The following is a 19,249-nucleotide window of genomic DNA, read 5'->3' on the forward strand; positions in this document are numbered from 1 at the left end:
TTTGTAAGAGGTAGTAGCAGAGAAGATGAGAGGGAGAGAGAAAAACGGATCTGAGCATGGAAAAGAAAAATGAAAAAACCTAGATTATATTTGTGTTATAATAGAAGGCTATTTCGGGAAATCTAAATATCTACTTAATAGGTTCCGCACGTGTACAGGACCTGGGCTTAAAAAATTGGGTCCATTTTTATGTTTTCTTTTAATTATGGACCTCCGGTTACTGGGCTTTAGTGGGTGGACCTGCCACTAATTAGTATCACTATATTAGTACCTATAGGTAATTCCTACTTTTAACAAAACCGAGTAGAAACCGAAACCAATGAAACCGAATATGCTATACGGTTTCATTGGTTTTCATTATTGGAAAACCGAGTACTTTGATTTCGGTTTAGGTTTTGTCAAAAACCGAACCATGTGCAGCCCAAAAAGAAGTGTAGTACCATATTTCGAGCCCATCGTGATATCAGCCTACGTACCTCGGATGTACCCATACATTTTAACTTTTGGTTACAATGACTAAAATATCCACAAAACAAAGCACCGGCATCCACCAGTAGAATATCTAAGGGGTATCATCGTCTGCTTCTTTCAGCAGACAAATCGTTTCGTGAAAAACCCTAGTCTCTTTCTTCCTATATCTCAAAATCTCCTCTGTAACTCGTTTTTCGGCGGTTCGCTTCCGTTTTGATTAACGATGCCTCCGAAATTGGATACGACGCAGATAGCACAAGCAGGAGCAGCAAGTTCTCTAGCACCAAAAATCGGTGAAGATGATAACAACGGTAATGTTTCAAACACGATTACTAGCAGTAGTTTCCATTCATGGAGTGTTAATGTAGATGATGGTATAATTTGTGAGATATTTAGCAGATTACCGGTTAAGTCACTTATGCGGTTCAAGTGCTTGTCTAAACATTGGTGTTCTGTGATTCAAAAAGATCAACATTTTATTGATTTACACTTTCTTCAATCAAAAGCACGAACAAATCTCCTTCTTACGGTTCCAAGAGAAAGAAACGGTTACATACAATCGTGGTCAGTGGATGACAATTTGTATCCATTTCGATATTTTTTGGCAATTGCTGATCTATTTAGCGAAGGCGGGGAAGTGCCATCAGTAGTTCATACTACCACACGGGAGATTGATACGGGATCGTATAGTATTACAAAACCGGTAAATGGTTTGATCTGTTTATTTGATTCCGAAGAGAACCTTGGTGTTCGAGTTTGCAATCTTAGTACCCGTCAAGTTACAACATGGATTAGATCAACATTCCTATCCAACTTCGATTTAAAAGATAAAGGCGCCCATTACCTAATGTCCTCGAGGTGTAATTTGGGATTCGATCCTGCCACTAAGGAGCACAAAGTGATTTGTATGTGGACAGTTCGTGGCGGTCCAGTTTGCGAAGTCTTGACTTTAGGAGATCGTACATGGAGAATAATCGACGATGTCCTCCCAGCATACAATTATACAAATTCATATACTTATGGAGATTCTATTTATGTGAATGGTTTTATATATTACGAGCCACAAATGATAAAGTTTAGCTTTGAGGATGATAAGCCTATAGTCATAGTCGCATTTGATGTTGGAAAGGAGAAATTTAGAGCTATAGAAATTCCTGATTTCATTCTTGACCAGATTTCCGATAGTAATCGATTGTCAACTGTACAATTGTTAGAAATCGATCGTCATCCAGCTCTCTCAAGTGGAACAAGCCGTGACATCTTCAAGATATGGTTATTTGATGATGAATATAGCAATGGTTGTAGAACTAATACTTGGACCGCAGTTACAGTTGAGTTACCCGTCAATTTGGTGTATCCAGATGGTAATAAGGTTCAGTCTGACCGTTTCAGTGTTCGTTTCCATTCAGTCACAGGAACGGGCTTTATAATCCTATATTTATACTGCTGGTATCGAATGTGGCTTGGTTTTGAGTTTGCACCCCAAGTCTCTACTTATTCTTACAATTTGAGAACTAAGATATTCACAGAGATTAAAATCAAGGGGCTCCCATCAGGACCACATCTTAAGTTTGTACCATGTATATCAACTTTCACCGAGAGTCTTTTACCTGTTCAATAGCTAGCATACAATACTCAACATCTTGGCAAGTATGGAAGCTGGATTTGTTATCCATAGTTACGGTGTTTGCTTTTGACATGCAACGAAATCAAAGGATTCTATCTGATCGATGTTATACTTTCATACGGTTGCTATAATTACATGCTGGTGGGACTCTGATGAGCTCGTTGTCACTTGGCGTAGGAGTCACTTCGCGGTCGGGGGTGAAGGTCACTTGGCAGTCAGAGGTCTTAGGATGCTTTGAGTCTTTTGATCAGATGGTTCATATCTTACAAATCCAAGAACGTAATTCGACGTTTCGATTGTGCACCCTTACTAGTGATTACATGGATATGGTCTTAGCTAGCTTAGAATTTTAACAGTATGATCTCCTACCTATTGGCTGTTTTTCTTTTGCATGTCGAATACTGTGGTTGAATAAGACCTTTTTTCTTTCTTTCAGTATGTGTCTACTTACTGTTTGCATTCTCCTTTTTACCCACCTATTAAAAGTCTATTTTTGGTACAGAACTGTGATAATTTGTCTGTGTATCTTAGGATGAACATGATAAATTATCCACATTCCACGATTCTTACACATCAGATTGTTTGCCTATCTAGAAAACAACAATTTCATCATCTCCAAAGTTTGGGTTGTACTAACTCTAAGAAATATGCTGTAAGCTTGGTCATTTTCGCATTGACAGCTAGATTGGACCCTGGTAGTCTGGTAGATAATATTTGTTGTGATCACTGTAGGAAACTCCATTCTAAACACGATGTCCGTGAAAACATACCGCAGAAAAGAATAAATAAATAAACTTATCTCTAAACCAAATCCTGTAGAGACTGGGTTATTCTGTTTGTTTGTTAGGTCATGTACATTAGTTTGATAGTGGGTCTGTTGACAACAGCAAACATCTCTGTTCAGCTTCTCCTTAGTATCAAATACTTTAGGGATTCAACGCATCTCTACGGATGTAAGATTTTGCATGTCGAATTCTGTGATCGAATAAGACCTTTTTTCTTAAATTCAGTACGCGTCTACATAATGCAGTAGTTGTCTGTTTATTGTATCTACATGTATTAGTGGTAACAGTCTCTTAGAAAATTGGGTATTACTTATGTGTATCAAGAATTCTCCTTAATTTATTTTCCTTGTTGTTATGTTTGAAATTCTTCTTTTTACAGTATGTATGTGGTTTGGGATACAATTTTGAGCTTGTGTGAGAGTTTAATTCTGATCTAGGGTAATTGGATTGCTATTAAAGAGAACTATGATCTAAAAATCAAAAAAGAGGAGAGAATGGACACTGACTGTTTAAACTGCATTTTCAATATTATACATAATCTTAAAATGCATCGACCTCTGGCATTTTTCATGAACACTGGTTAGATGTGTAAGTGGGTGATTATAGTTATTGATTTCCTCGGCAAAAGTGTGGGTGGTGATTTTGGGTTACTGTGTGCTTGTCTTTAAAGCTACGAGCTTATTACAAATTGAGTTGTCATTGTCGAATAAAGTAATCCACTTGAAGTACTCATTTGTCATACAGATTTCTGGCTAGAAATATTAGGGTACCGTAAATTGAAAGTTACTTCAGCTGGGCCTAACTGAAGTTGAAAATCCTAATCTATCATCCCAATCCTATTTCCATTCTTATGATACAAAGAGTCTGCCGGACCGTCTCAATTGACCATGTAAAAACCGTGCAAACAAACATTTACCAACTGATAAAAAAAAAAGAAAATTTACCAAAAACGGGACCCCTGTTTATCCTCATGGGTGGCGGGCCTACGTATCATATGTCTGCACGGTTTTGCCCTTGTCCAAAATGACGGATGCAGAAAAGAATTTTTTTTTTTTTTTTGTTGGTAAAATCAGAAAAGACTTCTTCATTCCCTCACGAGGGAAACGTTCCAAGGCCGAGTCTAGTGGTGCCTCCTCAACTTCTAGATACCACATAACCTAGTTATTTGGGGGTGGAGTTGGAGAGATTAAGACAAAAGTGCTAAATGGTTTTAGCATAGATGCCCCAAAAGAATTTCAGCCATTGATCTCCAATGGTGGGCAACCCCTTACGGCAGAAAAACTTATGCGCTGTATGGTTCTGATACCGAGCCTTGTTGCGTACCTTTTACAACACTATATCTGCCGCGATATCCGATGCCCTACTTTCTAACCCTAACAATCCTGACTCTTTATTTAAGGCAAGCTAAAGAGTTCAGGGTGGTTCCGAGCACATTACTACAGAAGTGTGTATCGTTCTAACGTTAAGTTTTGATCCTTCCTCTAAGATGGCAGCAAGGCGGACTGGTAGTACACGAAGTCGAAGCAGGATAGCTGTTGCAAACCCTATGAAGTGCAGCCTCATCAATAAACCTCATGGACTTGAAAAGAACCGACGGAAGAGAAAAACTAAAAAGAATAACAACAGAGGTAATAACGGGTTTAATGCAGATGATGATATAATTTATGAGATACTTAGCAGATTACCGGTGAAGTCAGTTATGCGGTTCAAGTGCTTGTCTAAACATTGGTGTTCAATAATCCAAAAAGATCGACACTTTATTTATTTACACCTTAATAAATCAAAAGCACTTACGAATCTCCTTCTTACGGTTCCAAGAGAAAGAAACGGTTTCACCGAAAGATGTCATAAACCAAGGTCAGCGGACGGAAAATTATATCCCTTACGATTTTTTTTAGCAACTGCTGATTTATTGTGCGAAGGCGGGGAAGTGCCATCAGTAGTTCATACTACCACAAGGGAGATAGATACGGGATCGTATAGAATTTCAAAACCGGTAAAAGGTTTGATCTGTTTATTTGATCCCGAAAAGGACCTTGGTGTTCGAGTTTGCAATCTTAGTACCCGTCAAGTTACAACATGGATTAAATCAACGTTCATATCCAACTTAGATGTAGAAGATTATAAAGACTTCCTAAGCTCCTCAAAGTGTAATTTGGGATTCGATCCTGTCACTAAGGAGCACAAAGTGATTTGTATATGGACTATCCGTGGCCGACGAGTTTGCGAGGTCTTTACTTTAGGAGATCGTACATGCAGAATAATAGACGATGTCCTCCCAGCATACAAGTTTAGAACTTCACATGCTTATGCAGATTCTATTTATGTATATTACAACCCAGAACTGATAAAGTTTGGTGATGATGATGATGAGCCTATAGACATAGTGGCATTTGATGTTGGAAAGGAGAAATTTAGAGCTATAGAAATTCCTAATTTCATTCTTGTCCAGATTTCGTTTAGCAATCGAATTGATGTTGTAGAATTGTTAGAAATTGATGGTCATCCAGCTCTCTCAAGTGGAATAAGCTGTGACATTTTCAAGCTATGGTTATTCGACGATCAATATAACAATGGTTATAGTGTTGGCGCAATGCGGAAATGTGATGGGTTTATAGAAATGATTTTGAAAGAGAGGTGTTAATCGGAAAGTGAGGCTTTGATTAATATGAGAATGAAAATGTTACAAGTGGTTTGTGTAGCAACTTTGGCTTCCACTAGTTATTTACAAAGAGGCACTTTGACTCTTACTCTAACTCTAGCTCTCACTCTACTACTTGGTTACTCACTTGAGTTTTTGATGATCAAAATGAAACCATGGAGTGCCTATTTATAGGCCTAGTGAAGAAAACTCTAGAAATGAAAATTCTAGAGACTATGATCTACTATGCCTTAAGAGAATTCTAGAGAAAGAATTCTCTAGATTACATGTGACTAAAAAGAAGACTCTAGAGGCCCAAAAACTCTAGAATGTATTGGGCTTTACCTAGTCTAGGGAACTTCAAGATTATTCTAGAATAATGATCACAAATTAATTTGTATTTTTAACACTCCCTCTTAATTTGTGATGTTGAGCTTTTCTCTGAAATGATTGAACTTATCCACCGTGACTGCTTTCGTGAAAATGTCTGCATTTTGTTCTTGTGTTGGACAGAATTGGAGCTCGATTTCCTTGTCTTCTACAAGCTCTCTGATGAAGTGGTGTCGTAGATCTATGTGCTTCGTCCTTCCGTGGAAGACTGGATTTTTTGTCATTGCAATTGTAGACATATTGTCACAGTAGATAGTCGTCGGCTGCATTTGCCTTTGTTGTAGGTCGGTCATTATTCTTCTTAGCCACACTGCTTCACATGCTGCACTTGTTGATGCTATGTACTCTGCTTCGGCTGACGATAATGCCACCGTGCTTTGCTTTTTAGAACTCCAAGAGATAACTTTTGTTCCCATACAGAAAACATAGCCTGATGTGCTCTTTCGGTCTTCAATAGAACCTGCCCAATCGCTATCTGTGAAGCCAATTAAATCATTATCTTTTTCTTTTTTATACTTGATGCCAAAATCCTTCGTTCCCTTGATATACCGAAGAATTCTCTTTGCGGCTGCATAGTGTAACTTGCTTGGCTCGCTCATAAACCGAGAAACAATACTGGTTGCATTGACGATGTCTGGCCTTGTATTTGTTAAGTAGATCAGTGAGCCGACTAGACTTCTGAATAAGGTTGGATCAACTTTTGTCGCTCCATCATTTTTTACCAATTTCTCATTGGTACCCATTGGAGTTGCAATTGGTTTGCAATCCATCATGTTGAACCTTTTCAGTAAGTCTTCCGCATATTTTTCTTGAGAAATGAATATTTCTTCTGGAGATTGTTTTACTTGAATCCCAAGAAAATATCGCATAAGTCCTAAGTCTGTCATCTCATATTATTTCATCATCTCCTTCTTAAATTTTTCTGTCATCTCTTGTTTTGTACTGGCATAAATTAAATCATCAACATAGAGACAGACAATTAGGAAGTCCGTACCTTGTTTTCTGATGTAGAGTGATGGCTCACTTGGACTTTTCTCAAATCCATTATCTCGGAAATACTTGTCGATTTTGCTGTTCCATGCACGCGGTGCTTGCTTAAGACCGTATAGTGCTTTGCGGAGACGATATACCATTTTTTCTTTTCCTTTTCGGATATATCCTTGAGGTTGTTCAACGTACACCTCTTCTTCAAGTTCTCCGTTTAGGAACGCCGACTTTACGTCTAATTGGTAGACTTTCATTTTGAGTTGAGCTGCCAAAGCTAACACCATCCGAATTGTTTCCATGCGAGCGACTGGGGCGAATGTCTCGTTGTAGTCAATTCCTGGTTGCTGGGAATATCCTTTTGCAACTAGCCTTGCTTTGTGCTTTTGAATTGACCCATCTTCATTATATTTTGTCTTGTAGACCCATTTCAGACCAATTATTTCTTTATCAACTGGCTGATTGACGAGCTCCCATGTCTTATTTTTCTCAATTACTCGCATTTCTTCGTCCATGGCGTTTCTCCATTTTTCTTCTTTTGCCGCTCCTCATATTTTTGAGGTTCTAGTGCTATAAAAGCACAATTAGATACATTATAAATATCTCTTAGGGAACGCACCTTTCTAGGTGGGGCACTTGAGTCAGATGAGCTTGGACTTTGTTGTGTTGGACTAGGAGATCTCGGGCTTGCTGGTGGAGTGTTTTCTTCTTGGTGTGACAGATATGGCTCTTCTTCGATGAGTAGTGGAGACTCGTGGTTATCTGGTTCATCATTCCAATCCCAAGCTTTGAATTCATCAAAGATAACATCTCTTGATATTACCAGTTCCTTTGTATCTGGATTTAGAAGTCTATAGGCTTTAGACTCCTCGCTATATCCGATGAATATAAGCTTTTCTCCTTTTTCATCGAACTTTTCTCTATGTTGGGATGGAATATGTGAGTATGCTACACAACCAAAAATTCTGAAAGAAGTTACCTCAGGCTTTTTCTTATGCCATCCCTCGTATGGAGTTTTATTGTGAACCGCTTTTGTTGGCGAGCGATTAAGGATGTACACTGCTGTGTTGACTGCTTCCGCCCAGTAGGTGTTGGGTAGCTTCCTTGCTTTTAGCATACTGCGAGCCATTTCCACGATCGTACGATTTTTCCTTTCCGCACGCCGTTTTGTTGTGGAGTGTATCGGACGGTGAGCTCCTTTTTAATTCCATTTTCTTTGCAGTAGTTGATAAACTCTTTTGAAGTAAATTCTCCACCACGGTCTGTACGGAAAACTTTCAATTGATGGCCACTTTGCTTCTCTGCCAGCGCCTTGAATTCTAGGAATTTAGTGAATGCCTCGGACTTTTGCTCAAGAATGTACACCCACATCATCCTGGTATAATCGTCCACGAATAAGAGAAAATATCTTCTGTTGTTGAGTGAAGTTGTTCTTGTCGGACCGCATATATCAGCGTGCACCAATTCGAGGGGCCTTCTTGCTCTCCACGATGTCTTCGTAAATGGAAGTCTATGAAACTTCCCTAGAATACAACCTTCACATACTTTATCTCCACCGTCGATATTGGGAAGACCAATTACCATGCCTTTTGATTTTAGAACCTTTAAGGATCTGTAGTTGAGATGCCCGTATCTCAAATGCCATAGCTTTCCTTCGTCAATATGGTTGGTACTCATTGCACAATTTTCAATTGATGGCATAGATAGGGGAAAGACAAAATTTCCTGACATTTTTACTTTTGCCACCAATTGATTATTAATTTTGTCGTAAATTGTGCATTCTCCGTCTTCGAAATGTAGTGAGTACCCTTTTCTTATAAGTTGTCCAACACTTAATAAATTTTGATCTAGGCCAGGAACATAAAGAACATCAGATATGTATCGAGTTTTACCTGACCTTGTACGTACGGATATGACTCCTCTTCCTTCAACATTCTGGAACTTTCCATCTCCAAGTTTGACTGGCGGAATCTCTTGTTCCTCCAATTTTACGAAATATTCTTTGTTTCCTGTCATATGGCTGCTGCATCCGCTGTCGACGTACCATATACCTTGCGATTCTTGTTGCGAGGTGAGGCAGGAATAGAATACTTGATTCTGAGAATTGTTTTTCTCGGAATAGTTTGCTTCATTAAGCCAACAGTCTTTCTCTATGTGATTTAATTTATCACACTTGGTGCACTTATACTTGCAATCTTCAGTTGCATGTCCAAAATTTTTGCAAACATTGCATCGGAGATTTGAGGAGTTATTTTTTCCGTACCTTTGATTGTTGTTTCTATAACCTCCTTTTCCTTTTTCACGTCCGCGAGAGTAATTTCCGGGTCCTTGATTTGACGTCAACCCTTTCTCATACTGCGAGTTGGATGATGATCCCCCTCTAGAGCTTTCTTTTTTGGCTTCTGTATTTTTCTTCTCACTGAAATTTATTTTTGATTGAAATGCCTGCTCCAATGGTTGCTCCGCGAACCTATTTATTCTTTTCTTGTGCGCCTCGAGTGAACCCATTAATTCATGTACCGAGAGAGTCGATAAATTTTTTGATTCTTCAATGGCAACGACGATATGATCAAATTTGAATGGTAAGCTTCTTAATATCTTTTCTACCACTCTTTTATTTTCAATGGTATCTCCATAACTACTGATTTGATTTACTATGCCAGTAACTCTTGAGAAGAAGTTCTGGATAGTTTCATTTTCTTTCATAAGTAAATTATCAAAATCTCGCCATAAATTTTGTAGTTTAATGGAGATTACCTTTTCTGATCCTTGGAATGCTACTTTGAGAATATTCCAAGCCTCCTGTGAAGTTTTTGCCACCGAAATTCGAGGAAAAATAGCTTTGCTTACGCCCTGTTGTAGAAACAGTAATGCTTTAGCATCTTTCTTCTTATTTTCCTTATACTCCTTTTTCTCTGCGTCCATCCATGACGACAGAGTTTCTGCCGACTCTGGTACTTTATAACCTTCTTCTATAAAATCCCATAGGTCTTGTGAAATGAATAGTGTCTTCATTTGTAGACTCCAATAATCGTAACTCTCACCGTCAAAAATTGGAATTAGACTTTGGGCATAGTTGAAACCTTGAATATTTTGGTTAATTGCCATGAGTAGAGTTTTAGGATTACTGGGTTAGGTTTGCTCTGATACCAAATTTGTTGGCGCAATGCGGAAATGTGATGGGTTTATAGAAATGATTTTGAAAGAGAGGTGTTAATTGGAAAGTGAGGCTTTGATTAATATGAGAATGAAAATGTTACAAGTGGTTTGTGTAGCAACTTTGGCTTCCACTAGTTATTTACAAAGAGGCACTTTGACTCTTACTCTAACTCTAGCTCTCACTCTACTACTTGGTTACTCACTTGAGTTTTTGATGATCAAAATGAAACCATGGAGTGCCTATTTATAGGCCTAGTGAAGAAAACTCTAGAAATGAAAATTCTAGAGACTATGATCTACTATGCCTTAAGAGAATTCTAGAGAAAGAATTCTCTAGATTACATGTGACTAAAAAGAAGACTCTAGATGCCCAAAAACTCTAGAATGTATTGGGCTTTACCTAGTCTAGGGAACTTCAAGATTATTCTAGAATAATGATCACAAATTAATTTGTATTTTTAACATATAGAACTAGTACTTGGACTGCAGTTACAATTGAGTTACCCATCAGTTTGGTTTACCCTAATGGTAATAGGGTTGAGTCTGAACGAAGTGTTCGTTTTCATTCGGTTACAGGAACGGACTTTATAATCATATATTTATATCACTGGAATCGATTTTGGCTTGGTTATGATTTTGCACCCCAAGTCTCTACCTATTCTTACAATTGGAGAACAAAGATATTCGCAGAGATTAAAATCAACGGGCTCCCATCCTCAGGACCGCATCTTAAGTTTGTACCATGTATATCAACTTTCTCAAAGAGTCTTTTACCTGTTCAATAGCCAGAAGCATACTGGCAAGTATGTAACGCTGGATTTGTTAATTCAAAATTATGGTGTTTTCTTTTGACTAGCAATGCTATAAAAGGATCCCATCTGATGCTGCTCGATACTCAGTACTCTATACGGTTGCTACAATCACATGACGGGGCTCTGATGGGCTCGTTCATGGTCACTTGGTGGTCGGAGATACTTAAATCTTTGATCAGGTATCTAAATATAGTTAATATAATGATTTTTCATTCAAGAAACAAGTTATGCGTAGTCTTAGGCAGTTAGGCTTATCATTTCAGCCCTTCTATATAAAGAGAGAATCCTACTCAAATTTTATTAATCTCAGAAATCATTTTGTTTATTTGTGAGTTTTGTGTATCCTTCTCATTCTTCTACGAAAGTTTATTTCTGTCTGAACAAGCGAGGAAATCACTCATACGCGATCTTTTGCCTAATCTACTTTCTGTGTAGCTTTCCGCGGCATTAGTTAATCATTTGCTGTCCAGCTATTGGAATTATTTTAATTTACTTTGTATATATATCCGAAGTTTGTACGATGGCAAAAGAGATGAGGAATGTTTTGTGTTGGGCTGAGGTTGCACCAGCTCATGTAATTGACTGAAGAAAATCTTTGAAGGAGTGGATGATGAGTATGATGAAGAGTGCTAATAGATAGTATGTTCGTAGCTTCTAATATACTAGTAATGTGTACCAAAAAAAATAAAAATATATGTTTCTTGACAATGATCCGGAAGCCAGTTTGTATGTAAATTATGAACAACACGTTGTGTATATATACTTAATTTTGCATGATCAAAACTCCCGTTCCAATATCATTTCCATACCTAAAATTATGTTCTATCTTCCATGTTTACGACTACATTAGCTGCTTAATCTCAAAATATGCATTTCTTGAGAGAATGTTAAGTTTCCCCACGAGGGAGGGGTACGTTCCATTCGACTACATTGGCTTATCAACCAAGACGGAATACCAGTCCATCAATCTCTTGGATACAAAAAATCTGGTGAACCAGGTTAGGTCGGCTACAACTAATTAGATGACAAATGCTTAGCCCTATTTTGTGGACTCAAAAAGTTTTTTGAGGACATTATCTTGGACTTTCAAAATTTCTTAGCTCCTGATGATAATGGCCTCTGCATTATAATTGAGTGAATTGGCAGTTGAAAAAAATAAATAAATTGACAGTTGACAATTGGTAATAAAAGCCCATTATATATCTGCCGCCTCCAATACATTCCGTTTTCTAACCCTAAGCTAAAGAGTTTGAATTTAGGGTTCCAGGGTAGCACATTACTAGTATATAACGTGTATCGCTATGATTGGTAAAACGCGAATTTATACTAACATGGGAGTAAGGCGAATTGGCAGAACAAGAAGTCGAAAGAGGATAGCTGTGGCAAACACTATCAAGTTTAGTCTCGTGAACAAATTCGATAAACGGAAGCCTGCTCATGGCTTAAAGAAGAACCAAGGAGGTGACGAAAACACGAGCATGAAGAAAAGCAGAGGTAATGGCATTACTAGTAGTAGTTTCAATTCAGGCAACCTAGATGATGATATAGTATATGAGATACTTAGCAGATTACCAGAGAAATCACTTATGCGGTTCAAGTGCGTGTCCAAACAGTGGTGTTCAATAATTCAAAAAGATCGACACTTAATTGATTTACACCTTCATCGATCAAAAGCACGAACAAATCTCCTTCTTACGGTTCCAAGAGAAAGAAAAGGTTTCAGAGATCGGATAGGTTGCATAAGATCAGGGTCAGCGGATGAAGATTTATATCCCTTATGATTTCTTTTGGCAACTGCTGAATTATTGTGCGAAGGCGGGGAAGTGCCAACAGTTGTTCATACTACCTCAAGGGAGATGGAGATGGGATCGTATAAAATGTCAAAACCGGTAAATGGTTTGATCTGTTTATTTGATCCCGAAGAAAACTATGGTGTTCTAGTATAGCACAGAACAGGGGTAACAAGGATAGGTTTAAGTTTCGTCAGAAACTTAATAGAAAACTGATTTTAGGATCAAGATTCTAAGATAAAAGATTGATAAACAAACTTGATAATAATATTGATAATAAGATGTGTCTTGTAAACAAGAGTCCCAGCCTTTATATAGACTTACATGAACTGATTAAAGGAAAGAGTTTGACGTAAACTAGAAAAGGAAATACTTGCGAAGCAAACTAACTTAAACTGACGTAAGGGATCAACAGTCATAGTTGATCCATAAGCATGAGGTCAACTGTTACATTTGATATACAGAAGAAAAAGGATCAACAATCATTGTTGATACAGAGAAAGATGTATTACATCAGTCCCCCCTTCTTGAAAGAAACTCGCCCTCGAGTTAAAGTATAGAAAGAACTTCATTCTCTCCATGGAACTTGAATATTTCTTGCACATTGAAGATATTAGAAATGTTCTAAGTCGATGGAAGATCAATAACATAAGCATTGTCACTGATTTTCTTCAAAATCTTGAATGGTTCATTTCTTCATCTTGGTCTTGTTATAAGTACCAGTAGGAAATATTTCTTTTATGAGATGAATCATAGCTAATTCTCCTTCAGCAAAAGTTTTACGTCTTGTATGCTGATTGGCATCGTCTTTGTACTTGTTGTTAGAATCTGCAAGCTTTGACTGTACCTCTTGATGTATGAGTGAAACTTTCTCAACAAAGTTATCTTCCTTAGCATTTGATTTACGCAGCTTGGGAAGTACCACCAAATCTAAAATATGATTAGGAACCTTAGAATAAACAATCTGAAAAGGTGTCTTACCTGTAGATTGATTAACCGAAGTGTTATAAGCAAATTCCATATTTGGAAGGAGATTATACCATTGCTTCTCTTTCCCTCCAATAACCTTGGCTCTAATCAGATTTCCTAAAGATCGATTGACCATTTCAGTTTTTCCATCTGTTTGAGGGAGAGCAGTTGTACTATATTGAAGTTTAGTACCCAAACGCATCCATAAAGACTTCTAAAAGTAGCTCAAAAATTTAGTGTCTCGATCAAAAGTAATTGTTTTGGTGCAAAGGTACTACTTCTTTGAAAAATAAATAAGCAACATTGGATGCATCAGTTGTTTTCTTGCATGCTATGAAGTGATCCATCTTTGAGTAACGATCAACAACTACCATAACAGAATCATTCCCCCTCACAGTACGTGGTAAACCAAGCACGAAATCCATGCTAATATCCACCCAAGGAGCTTCAGGAATTGGTAGAGGAGTATACAAGCCAGTGTTTTGAATATTACCTTTAGACTGTTGACAAACCATGCATTTTTGTACGTACTTTTGAACGTCTCTTTTAATAGAAGGCCAAAAATAACGTTCTTCAACCAAAGCTATTGTTCTATCACGTCCAAAATGTCCACCAAGGCCACTGCCATGTAATTCTTGGATGAGATGAAGACGTAGAGAACATTATGGAATACATAAACGATTTCCTTTAAATAGAAACCCTTCTTGAATGAGAAAATCATCAACACTTCCTGTTGAAGAACCACACTTGTCCCAAAGTTGCTTAAATTCTTTGTCTTCACTATATAAATCCTTTAAGAAATCAAAAGCTAAACTCTCATGTTTAAGAGTAACCAGAAGATGAGCTCTCCTACTCAAAGAATTGTCAACTTGATTAAGTTTCCCACTTTGATGTTTAATGGAAAAAGTATATTGGTTAATAGTAGATAACCATCTATCATGCATCCTATTGACCTTTGCTGAAGTTTTCAAAAACTTGAGAGCTTGATTATCAGTGTTGACAACAAATTCACTGTGAATAAGATAAGGATGCCAATTCTTAAGAGCTTGAACAAGAGCAATTAATTCCAACTCATAAGTAGACCACTTCTTCCTTGTATCTGAGTTTTTTTCACTATAGCATGCAACTGGATGTCCTTCCTGAGATAACACAACACCAATGCCAACAACAGAAGCATCACAATGAATCTCAAAAGGTTTATCAAAATTTGGCATGGCAAGAACAGGTGCACTGTACAATTTTTCCTTAATAAAATTAAAGCTCTTATCTGCTTCTTAAGTCCACTCAAAAGTATCACACTTCAAACAATCTGTCAAACCAGCCGCAATAGTACTAAAATTTCTCACAAATCTTCTATAGAAAGAAGCTAACCCATGGAAACTTCTTACTTCACGCATAGATGTTGGAGTAGGCCAATCCACAATTGCCTTAACTTTAGAATCATCCACAGAAATACCAGTATCTGACACAACATATCCCAAGAAAGTGACCTTGTTTTCAAAGAAAGTGCACTTCTTTAGATTCACATACAAAACATTGTCCTGTAGTGCCTGAAAGACTTGAGATAAATGTGAAATATGCTCTTCTTCATTGTTGCTAAAAATTAGTATGTCATCGAAATATACTATGACAAACTTTCCAAGAAAAGGTTGTAGAACTTGATTCATGAAGCGTATAAAAGTACTAGGACCATTAGATAATCCAAAAGGCATGACTAACCACTCATATAAACCTTCTTTTGTCTTGAAAGCTGTTTTCCATTCATCACCTTCTCGAATACGTATTTGATGATATCCACTACGTAAATCAAGCTTTGTAAACACTTTAGCACCCGAAAGCATATCTATCATGTCATCAATTCTTGGTATGGGAAACCTATATGGTATAGTAACTCTGTTTAATGCTCTACAGTATATACACATACGATGTCCATCATCCTTTTTATCTTTAAAAAGGTTGGACTAGCACAAGGACTTTTCCTAAGTCTTATCAAACCTTTTTGTAACAAATCATCAACCTGACCTTGTAAAATCTCATGTTCTTTAGGACTTAACCTATAATGAGGTTGATTAGGAATAAAAGTTCTAGGTATAAAGTCTATCTGATGTTGTAGATCTTTTAATGGAGGAAAATGATTGGGTAATTCAGTAGGAAATAAGTCATTAAAAGAAGATAATAAAGGTTGTACCTTGTCTAGAATTTCCACCATTGGTTTATCAGATTCATGAGAACTCAAAGAATGATTTGGTTGTAAAGAATGAACAGTGGTAGCAACTAATGCATTTGTCTTCTTATCTGATGGTTCCTTGACTGAATTAGAAGATTGTAAAGGCCATAGAACTTTAGTAAACCCTTCATGAACAAAGGTATAAGTAATTTCATAGCAGTTATGAACATCACGAATATCATATTGCCATGGTCTTCCCAATAATAAACTTGCTGCAGTCATGTTAATAACATCACAAAAAACATAATCTGAATATCCAGGGAAAGAAAACTTCACCAAACATTGATGATTAATTTGCTGAGTGGAAGAGTTGTTTATCCATCCAACTGAATACGGATTTGGATGAAGAGTAACAGGTAAACCAAGTTTCTCAACTAACTTTGCAGAAACATAGTTTTCTGTACTTCCACTGTCAATGATCATGGTGCAAAGCTTGCAGTCATGTTAATAACATCACAAAAAACATAATCTGAATATCCAGGGAAAGAAAACTTCACCAAACATTGATGATTAATTTGCTGAGTGGAAGAGTTGTTTATCCATCCAACTGAATACGGATTTGGATGAAGAGTAACAGGTAAACCAAGTTTCTCAACTAACTTTGCAGAAACATAGTTTTCTGTACTTCCACTGTCAATGATCATGGTGCAAAGCTTCTCTTCAATGAAACAATGAGATATGAAAATATTATGTCTCTGAGTAGGACATGGTTCAGTGATTAAAACTGGTCGAATCATCCCAAGGAAATTTGCATCATAAGTCTCATGTTCTTGAAGATAAAATAATTCATCATCTCCTAATGCTTCTTCTTCTTGTGTTTCGTCTGAAGTTTCATTAATGTACGCATGAAATTTGCGATAATCACTAGAAGTATGGCAAGTTTGGTTGCACTTGTTACATTTATGAAAAAGCGGGGGTCTAACAACACCACTCAATATTTCGCTTAGCAATCTGTATGGACCAACTCCGAAATACTTTGCTAGAGAATTAACTAGACAGTCAGACTCAATCTAGATAAAAGTATCTCAAGGAGTTAATATCTCTCTCTTGATTTGATTTTTACTCAAGCTAAAAACAATAGCGAGTCTTTATCAAATACAAGGAATAAGTTGGACGGTACCAAAGACCAATGTCCAAGTGTTAATCAATGAAATCAACAATAAGGTCATATCTCTAATCGATTAAACTTTAACGCACAACCTGTATTATTTCAATTATAAAGATAAGCAATATAATGCGGAAAATGAAATAACACAGATACCAAAAATTTTGATAACGAGGAAACCGCAAATGCAGAAAAACCCCGAGACCTAGTCAAGATTGAATACACACTGTATTAAGCCGCTACAGACACTAGCCTACTCCAAGATAACTTCGGAATGGACTATAGTTGAACCCCAATCTTTCTCCCACCGATCCAAGGTACAATTGTACTCCTACACCTCTGATCCCCGCAGGATACTGCGCACTTGATTCCCTTAGCTAATATCACCCACAACCAAGAGTTGCTGCAACCCAAAATCGCAGACTTGATAATAAACAAATCTGTCTCACACAGAAAAGTCTATGAAAGGATAAATCTGTCTCCCACAGATAAACCCTAGGTTTTGTTCCGTCTTAAAATATGAAATCAAGGTGAACATGAACCAATTGATAATCTGGTCTTATATTCCCGAAGAACAGCCTAGATTAATCAATCACCTCTCTACAATCCTTCCTGACTACACAAGCGGTTTGTCGAGGAATCACAAACAGTGAGACGAAGATTTTTGTGAATTCTTTATCTTTCCTATCGGAGAACTCTCACGATCTCAAGCCAATCAATCTATTGTACTCGTACGATAGAAGATGCAAGATCAGATCACACAACTACGATAAAAGTAGTATCGATTTGGCTTCACAATCCCAATGAAGTCTTTAAGTTGTTAACCTGGTTTTAGACAAGAAAACCAAAGGTTAAAAGAGAATCGACTCTAGCGAGCGCACTAGTATCACACAGACGTGTGGGGATTAGTTTTTCTCAAAGCTAGATGTCTCCTTTATATATCCTTCAAATCATGGTTTTGCCTTAGTTACAAATCAATCCATATTCACCGTTACATGAAAACCTGATTTATATTCGAGCTAATATTTCTCAACCGTTAGATCGAAAACTTAGCTTGTCACACACACTTTCCAGTTTGCGGATTGGGTTCGCGTACTGGGTTCGCGGAATGAATTCGGCGAACTTAGCACACAAACGGTTTTTGGAAAATCCAGCAAAAAATCTCGGCTGAGAACTACCGACAGTTCGCGGACTGGGTTCGCGGACTTGGCAAGCCAATTCCACAATCCTTCCGATTTCTCTTGATCAACAAAGTTCGAAAACTTCGGTTCAAGGAATACATGGTTATGTAGTCTAAAATCTCATTTCAATCATTGAGACATTCTCAGAGGACGTTATGTAGCCGTTATTCACAGACCGATTCACGTCAGAGCAATTCTCAAAGTGATTGAAACTTTTCATGACTTTGGTCACTAGGTGAAGATAAACTTGATCAAAGTGAAACGCTTTACCAACACACAATTTCGAGAAAAACATAAGCAATGAATGTTCAACTCGAAATGTCAAATGTGTATGATCTAGTCTATATAGCACGACTTTTTGTCTCATAAGAAGTAGGAGATAGAATAAATAGACTTTGGAGTGATAGATAAGTTCAAGTCTCCACATACCTTTTTGTTGATGAAGTTCCACGGTTCCTTGTATAGGTCTTCGTCGTTGTATGATGAATCGCCATTAAGTCCTTCAGCTCAATTACACTTTTCTATCCTAGTCCGAGACTTATCTATGTAGGCTAGAAATCAAGACTCATAGTAACATTGACAAACATGCTTGAGATAGCAACGCATGCGAGGTCGATCGAGCTATGCTCTAACAATCTCCCCCTTTGTCAATTTTAGTGACAAAACTATTAAAACATATGGAATACAAAAAAGATAAACTTTAGTGGCTCCATTCCATAGTTTAATCTTCAACGTTCCCTGAATCTTCGTCTTTCCAAGTACTCCAATGATCCCAAAGGTTGTAAGTTTAGCATCACCGTTGTTGAATATCCGTATGTATAACAATGAGAGAAATCGAGATTCTCGATCATCATTATACAATATCATAGTATTATTATGTAACATCAAAGTCCAATTGCATCACGACTTTAAAAATAATACTACGGTGATATGTATCACTCCCCCTTAGTCAATACTCCATCTCCATCATGGAAACCACTCCCCCTTACACAATGATCCGAAAACCATATGTATTTGTAGTGTGAACTAAAATATTTCTCCCCCTTTTTATCAATAAAATTGGAAAAGGTACAAGAACGAGATCATAATGAAATTTCCACAAGAGAAA

The 19,249-nt window shown here is 37.3% G+C and overlaps 2 protein-coding genes across 2 annotated transcripts; both read left to right on the top strand.

Moving 5' to 3' along the window:
* The first annotated feature begins 583 nt into the window (after positions 1-583).
* On the top strand, positions 584-2,533 carry LOC113308531 (putative F-box protein At1g32420). The gene has a single exon (XM_026556983.1). It carries the CDS (start codon positions 695-697, stop codon positions 2,090-2,092), a length of 1,398 nt encoding a protein of 465 aa, XP_026412768.1. The 5' UTR covers positions 584-694; the 3' UTR covers positions 2,093-2,533.
* A 1,836-nt stretch (positions 2,534-4,369) lies between these two features.
* Positions 4,370-5,527, top strand: LOC113311563 (putative F-box protein At1g32420). The gene has a single exon (XM_026560389.1). The coding sequence runs from the start codon at positions 4,370-4,372 to the stop codon at positions 5,525-5,527; it is 1,158 nt and encodes a 385-aa protein (XP_026416174.1).
* The last annotated feature ends 13,722 nt before the right edge of the window (positions 5,528-19,249 follow it).

The sequence above is a fragment of the Papaver somniferum genome, chromosome 9, assembly GCF_003573695.1.
Source record: "Papaver somniferum cultivar HN1 chromosome 9, ASM357369v1, whole genome shotgun sequence".
NCBI classification, from domain to species: Eukaryota; Viridiplantae; Streptophyta; class Magnoliopsida; order Ranunculales; family Papaveraceae; genus Papaver; species Papaver somniferum.

Bases quoted from the DNA above. Each gene is read 5' to 3' on its own strand.
- LOC113308531 (XM_026556983.1), top strand. From the start codon at position 695: ATGCCTCCGAAATTGGATACGACGCAGATAGCACAAGCAGGAGCAGCA.
- LOC113311563 (XM_026560389.1), top strand. From the start codon at position 4,370: ATGGCAGCAAGGCGGACTGGTAGTACACGAAGTCGAAGCAGGATAGCT.